The sequence below is a fragment of the Crinia signifera genome, chromosome 3 (genome assembly GCF_055691185.1).
Source record: "Crinia signifera chromosome 3, ASM5569118v1, whole genome shotgun sequence".
Classification (NCBI taxonomy): domain Eukaryota; kingdom Metazoa; phylum Chordata; class Amphibia; order Anura; family Myobatrachidae; genus Crinia; species Crinia signifera.
In genome coordinates, this window is record NC_139219.1 from 281,213,990 (window position 1) to 281,228,168 (window position 14,179).

The 14,179-nt window shown below is 42.8% G+C and overlaps 1 protein-coding gene across 2 annotated transcripts in view; it reads right to left on the reverse strand.

The window, feature by feature from the left end:
- The window catches only part of LOC146064590 (glypican-5-like), a 215,790-nt gene that overhangs the window by 158,998 nt on the left and 42,613 nt on the right, over positions 1–14,179 (reverse strand). For both annotated transcript variants that reach the window (XM_083178278.1, XM_083178277.1), the window contains exon 3: positions 3,519–4,213. In XM_083178278.1, coding sequence (XP_083034404.1) covers positions 3,519–4,213 — 695 coding nt within the window. The remainder of the gene's footprint in view (positions 1–3,518; positions 4,214–14,179) is intronic.

Genomic DNA, 14,179 nt, shown 5'->3' on the forward strand with positions numbered 1-14,179 from the left:
TATTTTGACCATAGGCTTGTGCCCACCTTTGGTCAAACTCGACCTAGTTGACCATATCCAGGTCTCGACCTAGTCACTGTCGACCATCAGAGGTCGACCTAGTGACTGTCAACCTAGACAATGCATGGCTAGCTTAAGTGTCATGTGGAAATTGTAGAGATCTGTGGGGAACATCAGAAGATAGTTTAGTAGTACAGTACAACACATGTGCAGCCTGAGGACATGTGGGACATTTTGTAGCAAGTGGTGGTCTGAGCGTATGTGAAGGGATACACCTCATCCTTTCAGCGAAACCAGCTTGACCAAGAACCTGACGATATAAGGAGATGTATCCCAAGAGATCAAGAGCAACTATACAACTGCATTAGGTGGACCATTTTTTTTCTTAATGTAATCAGGGAACTGGTGATCTCAGAGACATGTACTGTTTGTGCCACCGAGCAAAGATGATAGAACATTGGACAAGGTGAACAAACTGTATTGCTACAATTCCTATATATACACAGTATTTGTCCATAACATGTACTCCATATCGGCAACTTGAGGGTGTCTAACATCCCCACAGATGTCAGGATCCTCAGCAGGAAAAATAATCAAACAATCTGGCACTGAAGCCAGCAGATGCTTCAAGGTTTGGGAAATGAATCAAGTACTGGCCATAACAGACCCACTCAGCCTTCGGGGAAGCTTTCACAGTGGCTGAGGTCAGCGTTACTCTCCAATGGTCTATGGGGAATGTATTTGTTCAAACAGACAGAGTGTGATGAATGTTACAGAGACATCTCTAGGCAAAGAATGAAGACCTTTCATAAACACAAATATTATTGTTCCCTTTGTTCCCTTGTTTCTGGAACAGCTTTGTAATAAAAGTGAAAGCTGTTGTCTTGCCCCATACAAGCCACTAATGAGTATGACTGAGCATCTTTAACACATAAAACTGACCAAGACAGAAAAACAACAACAAAAATTATAAATTCAAATTCTTCTCTCTATATAAAATGTTTAATAATGCTGCTTAGTGGTGATAGGGTGACATAGAAATAACAGTGTCTACAAGTGCAATGCATCTCTGCATGGTAACCATAAAGCAATCACTGCATCAGGTGGTAGCAATTGCGAGTGTCAGGTGTTACAGGTGCCTCGTACAAGGGTAAAACGGTAAAGTGCCGTCTTTGAGAGTGGTGGGTTGATATGTCTCTGCATGACAATGCCATAACATGAGACTAACCAGTGACCCATGGGTTGAATTATTGCTTCGAAGGTCAGTGGTTCCCAAACTCTGGTGTAGCACATTGGGGTACATCTGAGTACTTGCAGGGGTGCCTGGGTTGGTGGTTCAGACACAATTCAAATTATTAATAGTCAATGGGATTGACAAAATTATTGCTTCCAATCATAAATGTATATGGACAAACATAAGTGAATCCTGTAATCACCACATAACTGGCCTTAAGGATTATATATAAACACAATTTACTTAATTTACTTTTTTTCCCCTGAATTCTCAATAAGAAACCTTTGGCCTAGGGGTGCCATGAAAAAAAAAAAAAGATACTCTAGGGTGCAGTGATTCCATATCTGTGGCAAACGCAGGATTTTCAGAAGGGGGTTTCCAGAGGGGCGGAGCAAAGAACGGAGCTGGACACTTAGGTGACCCAGTATATGCCAGGTCAGTTAAAGTATAATAGATAGACCAAATGTATATTAATAATAATAATAAAATATACATACATATATATATATATATATATATATATATATATATATATATATATACACAAACACACATACACATATATATATATATATATATATATATATATATATATATATATATAAATACTCACGCTGCCAAAGCAGCCGCAGCAGCACACTGGAAGAATTCGATAGAAGCAGGTAATAAACAGCAACGTTTCGATTTATTCAAATCGTCATCAGGCATCAGGCATCAGGCTACACATATATACATACATATATATACATACAGGGGTGTCAACAGCCGTGTAGACCCCTGGGCATAGCAATGTATTGGGGCACCTACCGATCCTCCAGCGGTAGGGGTGGGGGAAGCTTTGATGTCCCGCGGGTGGTAGAGGGTATTATATCAACCGCTCAGCATGTAGGGCCTGGATCAGTAATTTCCACTAATTACCCCTTTACTGCACAGATGGTGGGAGATGAGTTAGAGAAGGGGGCATTGGGCTGAATAAAGAGGCCCTGATACATAACTTCCAGGGTGGTAGAGGATGTTTAATACACAGAGGAGAGGTGTATAGTGGAGTGGGCTTATTATTCATAATTTTCTGGTGGGAGGACAGCTTGCTTGACTGCAGATATCTCCAGTTCCCAGAAATAGATTTCTTAGAATTTAATGGAATTAAAAACTAGAGAATCCTACCTACCAAATGGTATTGGGGACTAGGGGATCAGAGTTCAGGAGGCAGAGCAAATCTGCCAACGAATATATAAAACTACATACCAGGTGTGTGGAGCTAGAGCAGTAACCAGCTGCTGGAAGGCTGATATCTCTGGTTCTGGGAAAAGTAGAGAAAAGCTTCTCATGTCTATCAAAGGGGGAGAGTCCCAACTTTTGGAATATACCCTCAGAAAAACTGTAAGTCAGACAGAACCTGAAATATTTGACTGGGAAGAGCAATTAACAGGCTTGGATGGGGACCACTGCTTTGAAGTCAGATATCTCTGGTTCCCAAGGGCCAATTTTTAAAAATTCTTATACCCATGGAAAGAGGAGACCCTCAGCTTTCAGCCTAGGCCCCTTAGACTCCTGGGAGGGTTTCTGGGTACTCAGAAACCCCCCCCCCTGCGTGCGCTACTGCATATAAAGTAGGTGCTACTAATATGATTTACTGATTTACAATGCAATGTGTGGACATATAAAGTTTATTTTATTTTTAAAACGATAACAATAAATGCTGCATTTTACATATGAAACCGCTTTAGCCCATCTTCCTTATAGGTGGACAGCAATGTTAACGTAAAGTTACATACTGTTAGTATCTTCTTACATCTGGGGCAAATGTAATAGGGTGTGATAATCAGAAAGTGAGAGATTTTGGGAGAATTTTCTCTTTTTTTTTTAAAGCGGCAATCAATTACATGGCAAAATCAAGCTTTTTTTTTTTTTAAATAGAAAAATCTCCCAAAATCTCTCACTTTCTGATTCTCACACCCTATTACATTTGGCCTCTAGCCTTGATACATCAAGAAGCAAGATGCCTGGTGTGAGATGCGACTCAGATGCACAAGGAGACTGCTAAGTAATGTAAAACTGCGACTGCAACCAGCTAGCATTCAATGTACAGATTTAGAGACTCAGTTGCACACAGATATACAATATATCAAATTAATCAGCACAGAATTATTGTGCATCCTAGTTGTATTGTGTTGCAAATAAGACATTTTTGGGGCAAAAAAGAAGCAAAAGCTAGAAGATTCTCAGCAGCATGTAATCAGATAATGAGACAACAATGAAAAAAGAAAGATGGCTTCAGACTTACCATTTTTGAGAGGTGGGGGCCTTGTGATTCTGCATACTGAATTGACTGGTTAACCACATCCCGGATTCCTAAAAGTGATTGCTCCAGGTCATGTGATCCCGACATCTGATCAGCAAGGTGCTCAAGCAAGTTGATAAATTCCCTCCACGGGGCATCCAGACTTGCCAGGCTGGCCAAACATCCCCTCATTACATTGTGACAGTAGCCAACACAAGGTCGGATCAGAGTCAGTCCTTGGCAGTGAGGACAATACTGCATTCTCACCAATGCACGGGTGCACTCTCTTGTCAAGCCTGCGTGCTCAGTGCTGTTTATAACTTGCTCTGCCATGTTTAGTGCCCGCTTCATCATCCTGCTGGCCCACAAAGACTTTGACAACTGCGTAACCATCTCACTGGAGGAGTTTCCAAAAGGGTTAATATCCTGTCGTGTGAGGCGTAAGCAATCCAAATATTCCTCTGACAATGACACCGCCCCTGGGTTTATAAGGTGGTTATAGACCAGAGGGAACAGGGCATCAAAAAAACGAGCAAATGCATCATCCAAAGACATGTCAGCACCCATGATATTAAGCGAAAGGTCAGTAAACAGCTCCCGCACTGGTTCGTGTACATCCTGTGCCATGGCGCGGTACTTGCCCTCAAACAAAGACAGTGTGTTGTTTGTGGCCATGTCAATCAAATATGTGAATGTCTCTGAAAGAAAATGCAATACATAGGAGGAGTTATTACTAGGGAACATTAATACAGGCCTAAATCTAGTTATGTCTAGAATCACATTGCCAACCTGGAAATGCAGTTAGAGTAAATACAGTATGATAAATATAGGAAAACAAATTATAGGAATGTATCTATGATAAAGTACAAGCAATAGATCCTGAAGGACAGATGCACATGCTACCAGTAATCCAAACTTTTCCAAGGTTCAATTGCGAGGGTCATGATGACTGCAATCATCAAGCCCAGGCCCGGGAAATTAGTACCCGCACTCAACCTCTTGGAGTTCTCAGGTATGTTCCCAATGCTAGTTCCACCAATCATAACATCCAACCTCAACTAGCAATCTCAACAGGGATGACAATAAATGACACCTATCAGTGAGCAACCTTAAGGTTACAGATTACCCAGCTAATTCACATTGTGTATAATAATAATAATAATAATAGATCAATCAATTATCTATTTAAAACCATTAAAATATCTACTTTTAAGCATTTGTCCATGACATAGGCGCAATACCATAATGTCCTATAATTAGTCACCTGGTTTAAAAAAATAATACTGTTTCCTGTTTGCTAACCTTACAGTAATATTTTCAGAGCAATACATCAGAATTACCAGTCGGATGTTTTATAACACGCCATAAATAGGATTTAACCATGGCCAATTGAATAAATGCTGATGAGAGGTATTACAATTAACGACGGCTGGCAAAGCCATTTCCCCTATGAGCACTTACCGCATTCCGGCAGAGGATACTTTACTGTCATTGCCAAACAGAAGCTACAGCTGTTTGAATGGACCACTCCTGTATCATTTGCTGGCTCACATCCCTGAAACAGCTTCAATCCTACTGATGTACAGAAATCAGGCTACATCATGTCTTACATTGTCTGTTGTTACAGAAAAGGAATCTTGTATTCCTCATTATCGTATTTTCACCATTGCAGGCACCATGCAACACAACACCCTGATTTACGTAGAGGAAGGAGAGTGAAGCCCATGATGAAGGCACAATAAGGTCATGATGTTTGACTTATAGTTGGTATATTTCTATTCCCACAGATCCATAAGGGGTTGCACTTGGGGGAAAATACATCTTGAATGCGTTTTATCCAGGTACGATTAAAAGCATTTAATGCTGGGTACACACCAGGACGACAAGGGTCTGATCCCATCAATCTAGATCCAATTCCGACCGATTGGATGTAGATTGTGTGGTGATTGGGCCCTTTTCTGTCCTGTTCTGATCCGATTCCGATCAGATGCGCGGTCCCCGCGGGTCAGTCGTTAATCAGATCCTACCTGCAGCAGGTAGGATCTGGAAATGACCATACACCCGGGTGTGGGTCGCCATCGGATCGGAACCCGCTCACGGTGCACATCGTGAGCGGGTCGTGCGCTCCGCGAGATCGTGAGCGGGTCGGGCGAGACACTGATGACCCGCTCACGATGTGCATCGTGAGCGGGTCGTCCTGGTATGCATAACTCCAGGTTTACCAATTTACACAAGATATACAAACACCAGTATGGACCATCATGGGCCGGATGTAATGCGTTGTAAACCTGGTTGGATGCCGGATGAATTCAGAGTTTATTTTAAAGGGGCTGTCATTTACAAGGCATGGTTTTGACTTTTAAATGATTGCCCCTTTAAAAAACCTCTGAGTTTGGCTGCATCCCACATAGCTGCCGGGCTTGAAACGCATTACAAACGCCTTCTATGCCTCATACGGTTACGGTACAAGAAATAGACAATGTCTAGGTCAACAGTCACTAGGCCGACCATTAATGGACGATAGTGATTAGGTTGACGCCTGAAAATGGTTGACATACCATACAGTAGGTTGATATTGGCAGAATGTTGACACAAGCTTAAGAGCGACATGAGCATGGTTGACACAAGTTTCTCACGCTTTTTGCGTCCATCTCGACATTTGTCGCATATGGACACTGTCAACAAGTGTACCGCACCGCCTTGTATGGCTCGCTGCACTCGCCCTACTTCGGGCACAGTGCTTTGCTGCACTTGGCACATTATTATATTCTCACTCTATGCCCACTTGGATAGTAAAGTATGACCCAAGTCGGTCTACGTCAATAAAAAAAACAAAAACTTGTTTCGACCTACTGAGTGTCGACCATGCCCATGTCGACCGTAAGCTTCTGTCGACCTTCTGTCAATGCCGACATAAGGTATGTCGACCATATTCAGGTGTTGACCTAGTCACTGTCTACACTGTCCCACAGCACTGGAGGACACAGCTACGCTGCTGTGGTTACACAGCTCAATGATACTCTTGGCCACTACAGTAGTGACATTTCTGAGGCAGGATGCCCACAGCACTCCCCTACAATATATAATGAAGCATCTGGGGGAAAGATGAGATCTTTGTCCATCGGCCCAGTCAAACATGTCCTGATTGATAGGCTCCCAAGCAGTCTGCTGCACTCCCATATTGGCCACTCTACTCACGTAATTCATGAGGATTGCTCTATTACAGTGGTTCTCAAACTCGGTCCTCGGGACCCCACACAGTTCACGGTTTCCAGGTCACCTGACAGGTGCACTTGTTACTCACTGACACATTAAAAGATCCACAGGTGGAGCTGATTATTTCACTTGTGATTCTGGGGGTTATTTTGGTTCACTCTTTCTGACAAATTCCTTCTTAGATGGACAAAACCATGTGCACTGCAGGTGGGGCAGATGTTACTTGTGCAGAGAGAGTTAGATTTGGGTGGGGTTTTACTTCAAAGTGAGATCTATATTGCAGTGTAAAAATAAAGCAGCCAGTATTTTCCCTGCACAGAAACAAAATAACTCACCCAAATCTAATTCTCTCTGCACATGTTACATCTGCCCCCCTGCAGTGCACATGGTTTTGTCCATCCAAGAAGGATTTTGTCAGAAAGAGTGAACTAGAATAAGGTCCTCTGTGAGGAGACCTGCAAAACATGCACTGTGTGGGGTCCTGAGGACGACTTTGAAAACCGGTGGTCTCTAAAAATTGTAGTTATTGTAAAGCTGAACATTTCTTTGGGTTCAATATAAAGAGCACCGTGTTGCTGTATATTATAATGTGTATTGTGTTTATTCGTTGTGTGTTCATTTATTTATTTACCGTTTCTTATATAGCTAAGCATATACACTTTACAATTGGAGTCATCATTAATACTGCTCAATAGTAGATAACAGCAATGTAAGAGCTAAGAAATAATCAATAAACACTATATTTGTAAAATAACCTGCTCTGCTCCTGCAATAAGATTCTCTCTGCTGAAATAATAGAAGCTATAACTCAGAGAGAGCTGATAGGTGCTGCCTCAGCTACACACAATAGCCAACAATGAGCAGCTGCACTTGCCAATGGTGCGGGAAGTGACTACTCTCATATTGGCAGGTTACAGATGGTAAGAGGAACCCCATGACTGCAATTTTGTGGGCAGGAACATAGCTAAACTGCTACAAAAAAGTAGCTCTATTTTTCTCACAATAATAAATACAGGTAACGTCAATGTTCAGATTCAGGGGGTTATTCTGGTTCAATAGTACGGGGGAGTGATTTTTTTTTTCGGCGCATATATGCACATGTGCAGGGTCCCTGGGTGAGCGGACTAGGCGACTTGCATAGTCATTGAACCGTTTGCATGGACCAATGTGGGGAGGCAGAGTCGGGTGTCACCCATGGGAACGTCCAGGGTTTCTTGGGCGTCCCCATGAAGAAGACATGGAAACTAATATATGGTTAGAATATTAAGACAAGCGATACAAAAGTAGCCCGACAGTGCCCTAACTCCCCCCCCCCCCATCCCCCTCCCTTAAATAATTTCCCTAGTCCCCCCCTGTTCGTGCGTGTTTTGTCTGCAATCAAAGGATATAAAAGTAACATGCAGGAGACTAAAGATCCTCCAATCAGAAGTTTAAAAACCATAAACTTAAGATAAAATACATACTGAAATAAGGAAAAAAGTATATAATAATATTCTGTATCAAACACAGTTGTGGAATGTACAGGGGGGGCGGAATCGACCAGGGATTGCAGAAAAAAGGGAATAAGTGGTTTAGGTTTACGATAGACAGAAAACAAGAAACTAAGCTAATTAAAAATATCAGGCAGTTAAGATAAAGAAGAGAAGATAGACCACAATCAAATTGTATACAATATCGCGATCCCAGGTCCATACGCCCACCCCTCCCTATGCAATTGAATGGATTTTGTCGAAAACAGGATGGTCCCCTGTAACCTCTGTACACTGCAGAATGTGTTTATTGTTATGTCTTGTTAAACGGAAAACAATAAAATAAGATTTAAAAAAAAAAAAGAAAACGCTGGACGTTCCCATGGGTTGCGGGCAGGAGGAGGTGTGCCGGAGGCAGGCAGCTGACATCACATGACCGGTCTTCGCCTGGAAGCCCGTATATATAAGTCAGTCTCCACTCACTTATATTTGCGTGCCATAGTGAAATCATTTGATGGTTGCGACCATCGAATGATTTCTCCTGCTGTGTGCACATGCGAGGGGATGTGTGACACATGATGTTCGTGACACACCCCCTCGCATGGTTGCGAGGGGATATGGTGGCTGCGGGGGGCCGCGATTAGGTGGGGCAGGCCCTCTGGGACATGGTAATCTGCATAGTCAACCAGAATCAAGGCCTTAGTTCCTAGAACTAGTTATAGAAACAGGAAGAATACAGTTAAAAAATATAGTAACTTGTAACCCTGGTTGTGTTATGTATACAGTATGTACCCTAGAAATGATCTGAAGCTGTTTTGGGATATTATTTTCATTGAAAATGACACATTGAACACCAATGTGCCAATAAAGGCTAATTCCCAAGCCCTGTCATTAAAGCTTTTGGAACCATTACCCCTGAGGAAGTCATTGTTATGATGAAACGCGTTGGGTCTGTTCCCATCCTGACTGAATTGAACAGAAGCTATCGTGTCTGATGTCTATTTGATTTGAATATGTTTTAATAAAAAAAATGTTTTAATATACAAAGAATTGTTTACATGATAACAATCATGTATTAAGGTGGTGGTAGCGCACTTTACAACCATTACCATTTCTATTCAATCCATCCTCCACTAACAGGGAGGTTTTGTAAGGTGCAGCTGATTTACACAGCGCAAACAACGGTCTGTTCTTTCATATCTATATAAATATATAGGAGTCCAAAGCATTATCTCATGGTTAGCCAAGCTTCTGTAGTGACTGGCCATACCGTAAAGCATGGGCCCTTACCACGGCATTTCCCTGATGGGCTCTCGATGCCCCAGTCCAACATCGACAACTGACAGAAATAAATAAAGAGAATGTTCTGCAGCTTTAAATACATTGGACACAAATGGCTGAATTGTGAAACTGCATAGCCATCATAATAATAATTACTGCCCTGAACCTTACCGCAAACTAAGGAACAAATACTCCACCATTACATAGCCAGCTGTGTGCGCCGACTCTTTCCTAGCTCATAACAACTTAACTTTGTGGGTTTCAAGTATGTTTTCCATTCTCAAACAAATCAATCTTTTGGAATTCTTAGATTCCGCTGAGCGAGGACTGGAGGTCTGTGTATGATACATCCAGTCATAAGGGGCCTGCAAAACCCAAGTCTATTCATTTCACTCTACGATTGCAGGGCTGATAGGAAATTCTATCATAAAAGTCACCTCATTACGGTATTTGCAAATAATTTGATTATACTGGTCTTCTCTCAAAACAGGTGGTGAACGCTAAACATCTCTCCAGGGTCTAGTTTACAAATATTACATTAAATCAACACAAAACTGAATTCCGGAGAGACTGCATGATGTGAGAAGAATCCCCAGTTCCTATAAAAATACCAGACATAAGCAGAGCAAAAAACCCAATACCAGGGTTATCCTAGATCCTTGGGAACAAATGGAATGTTTTTCTTTGATAAGTATGATTAAATGCTTTTGCACTGACTAGTATAGTCATTTTAAAGTTAAACAAATAAAATGGATTACTGATTAGGCGAGAACTCATATGAAGAGATGGATGTGGTTGACATCACAAGAGCAAGCATAGAATGAGTCCATAAAAAGCTACAATTCCATGTGTATGGTGGATGCATCCAGCTCCGGAACGTTAACACATACGGTACTTTTCCACCCAAATGTCTGGGAGACTCTCAATTGGGTAGACCACCCTCCCGGATCTCGCTCCATTTTTCCAGTGAGATACAATTTGCCACACTGTGGGATGTGCTGAGTTTGTTCTGAATCATATAGAGGGGAGCAGTAAATAGTATATACTGTGAGTATAATTGAGGTATGTAGGGTTGTGCATCGCCTGCTCTGCCATAAAGATGGCTATCGGCTATTGATGGTTAACACCAATCAGTGGTTCCCCATTGGTAGATGATTGATTTGTCATTGATTGCATTCTATTTTTTATCAATTCGCAGGGAAATAAACTGACTCCAAACCTAATTGGCTATATTTACCAGCTAGGGATGGATATTGATGGGTACAAACATGGTGGTTTCATGTTATCAATTTTAATCTCTGATGGCACCATCGATGATGATTGTCAATTAACTCACCAATAGCCATCCATACTCTGCCACTGGCTCAAAGGATTTAACCCAATGGTCAGACGCTATTAACAGGGCTGCCATCAGGACTTTTGGGGCCCGGGACTTATTTCCAGTCCGGGCCCCCTCCTCCTCACTTGACTTACCATAATGCGGCTCCTGCTCCCCCATTGCCTCTTCCGCTGAGCTGTAGCCCGGAGGTCCCAGAGTGCAGGCTTCTTCAACTCAGGATGCCGGCGGCCAATTAAAATGCAGCAACGGCTGGTGAGCCGATCGGAGCTTGCATACCAGCAGCCGCTCTGATTGGTTGCTGGTACACAAGCTCTGATTGACTCAAAAGCCAGTGTAGCCTTTTAATTGGCTGCCGGCATCCTGGGTTGAATAAGCCTGCGCTCCGGGACCTGCTTTGTTCAGCGCACTGGGCGCAGAGCAGCAGAGGCAGTCGGGGATTGCGGTGGGCAAGATGAGCTGCCTGAGCCCTTCCAGAGGCCAGGGCCCGGGACAGTGGTACCAACAGCACCCCCCTATTGGCGTCCCTGGCTATTGATAGTTTAACTTTGCACAAGTGTAGACCAGGGTTGGCATTAGCAATCATGGCTTTGCATCACCAGTGTCCTCCAGTTGCAGCTACAGAGTGGGAGGGGGGGGGGGGGCTACAACACATTTTAAAATTCAAGTAGGTGAGCCACTCCCACTGCCAGTGAGTCCGTTTGGAATGGCAGTTGGTGTCCTCGAGCTGAATTTTCAACTACCCCTCCTCTGGAGCAGACACTGGCGGTAAAACACATTACAGATGGCCAACTCTAGGGGTACTGTAAACTTTAATATTAAGGAGATAATTGCGCAAACCCACTCTATTTGTAATAGAGCTATGGCGGAGGTGGTATCGCACTGAACATGGAACATTTCATTTTTGCATGTTCTATTTCATTTCCACCAAAGATTGAACTAAAAAAAATGATCAATTCTTTCCTAATGTTTGAATCTATGACTATGGCAATTGAAATCTTATATTGTAAATGATCATATTTGAATGGTTCTAGGTCACTTCAGTTACAAATAACCATCTTTATATTCTGCGCAGCCAGTGACAAGGTGCTCTGCAGAGCATCTAATATAATGTGTTAACATAACACTGATGCCCGGCAGAGATGGAGAAAGCCATTAATGATTAACTGCCTCAAAAGAAACACCGGCTGTAACCTTATACAATAAAATATTGCTGTTTGTTTTATTATTGCTAATATTTCTATTTCAGGAGTATGGGGGGAATGGTTCAGCTGCTCTATATTCCCTGCCCTGGTTTTGTTTCCTCCAACATCTTGTAATGATTATGGATTTTAAAACCTCACCCCTGTAACAATGAGCTATTTCGGAGGGCTGTCAGCAGTTTCTCACTTACACAGGGAAATTCTTGGCACATCGACCATAAAAAGTCCATGCGCTGGATGAAATGAAAACCTGGTTACATATTTCTGAAATGACCTACAGGGATGCAACATCTGCTGATGCCGACACAGGAGAGCCACAGCGGCGGTAAACACGCTGACATGGTCAGGCAAAGGTGACTGACCATTCATTAAGAACATGCTTTTCCGTGCCTGCCAAAGCATACAGAGATGATGACACCGGTATAATACATTAATTATGGGATTATCCTTGTCTCCAGTACGGCTTTAATTCACCTCGCTCCATTCTTGTTTTCTCTTACAGCCAAGAACAACATCCTCCCAGTGTATGGGTTAATAACGAAATGTATAACAGTATAAGCATGGCTGTCTGTCTCATTAATGGGGAAAACATTGTTTTGGAGAACAGGGAACCTTCCTCGTCTATGGGGGATCCCGTCCTAGAGCCCAAATCATTTACTTACTTAATCTCTTACGTACATCTGTGTGTACGGTATAGCTTTAATTATGGTATGAGGTTATTAGGTGGACAGTGTCTAGGTTGACAGTCAAAAGATGGACCACTATTGGTTGACAGTAAATTGGCCGACATTCATTACGTAGACATGGTCAAAAGGTTGACACCTAAGAGGTCCACATGCATTTTACGTGATTCTTTTTTAACCGATTGGTTCATACTTTACCATCCTATAGAGGGAGAATCTAATAATGCACGAAGCGTGGCGAGCACAGCAAGCCATGTGAGGGGACGCAGTACACTTATGTCTACCCATGTCAACATAGACAACAAAAACAGTGAAAAACTCATGTCGACCTTTCCCCATGTCAGCCTTTTTCATGACAGCGGGCAGGCAGCCGATGTCCCCGGATGTCAGCTGCCCGCCCTGTTCGCGTAGATGGGTGTCACAAATCTGAGTCACCAGAGAGTGACTTGAGATTGCGAATGCTTAAGAAAGGCTGCGAATGGATGTTTCCTAGATGGGCCAAGTGGTTCTTATCTGCCGTCAAATTCTATGTTTCTATGCATGCGTGTGGGGACATTCGCCGCGTGGGGGGGGGGGGATGTTCGTGTGAGCGGTATTTAGTTGGCTGCAAAGCTGAAGAGCAAACAACCCTAGACAGATGTGAATGACACGTAACAAAAGTTTTGTGCCAGAACATCTCACAGAAGTCAAGATCCAATGATATTACCATTGAGTTTTCCTTTTGCCTTCCCACAGAAAAGGCCATTTCACACTGAATTGATTATTTCTGACTAGAACCAAGGTGACGGTGCTCAGTTTATCCTGTGAAGTACGGATGTTACAGGGCAGTTGAGGCCAAATTCCAGCACATGCAAAATTTCACGGGGAAATGCCAAATGAGTAAATATCTAGCGGAACAGTGTTGAAATTTTCACTTGTCTCTACTGTACCTAGTTTTGTATCTTTAGAATGTTCAGCGTTCACAGAACACTAAGCTACATTTATGGTAGGAGGGTCTTGCTATAGAATTCTTCACTTCCCACTATGGATAATATCAAGGTTGGTTTCTGGTACAAGGGGGGGCACTTGTCAAATTTGCCTAGGGGTAAGCTTATTCCCTGCACAGTGCTGAATAGAAGGGGAAACTCAGGTCCGGAAAGTTGGTTGACATGCTAAGCAGAGTTTCGGGCAGTAGCACCAATGTCTTGGTGCTGAATACTACATTTCCCAGCAGTAAGAGGAGGTAGGAGGGGGGGGGGGATTCAGCAAGCTCAGTATTTTGCATGTGATGTTACCCACCACTGACTGTAAGCATTGCATCGTTTATAAACGCTGCATACTGCAATTGCAAGTAAAGTCAAAGAGAATAGCTCTCCTGATAACAGGGAGTCCTGACCACACTGTGAGTAGCTGGGTACACTGGGAGGGGTAGCCCATAGGCTCTATTAAGAAATACAATCTATAGATGGCATTGCCTAATAGGTCCGCGCTTTCTGAA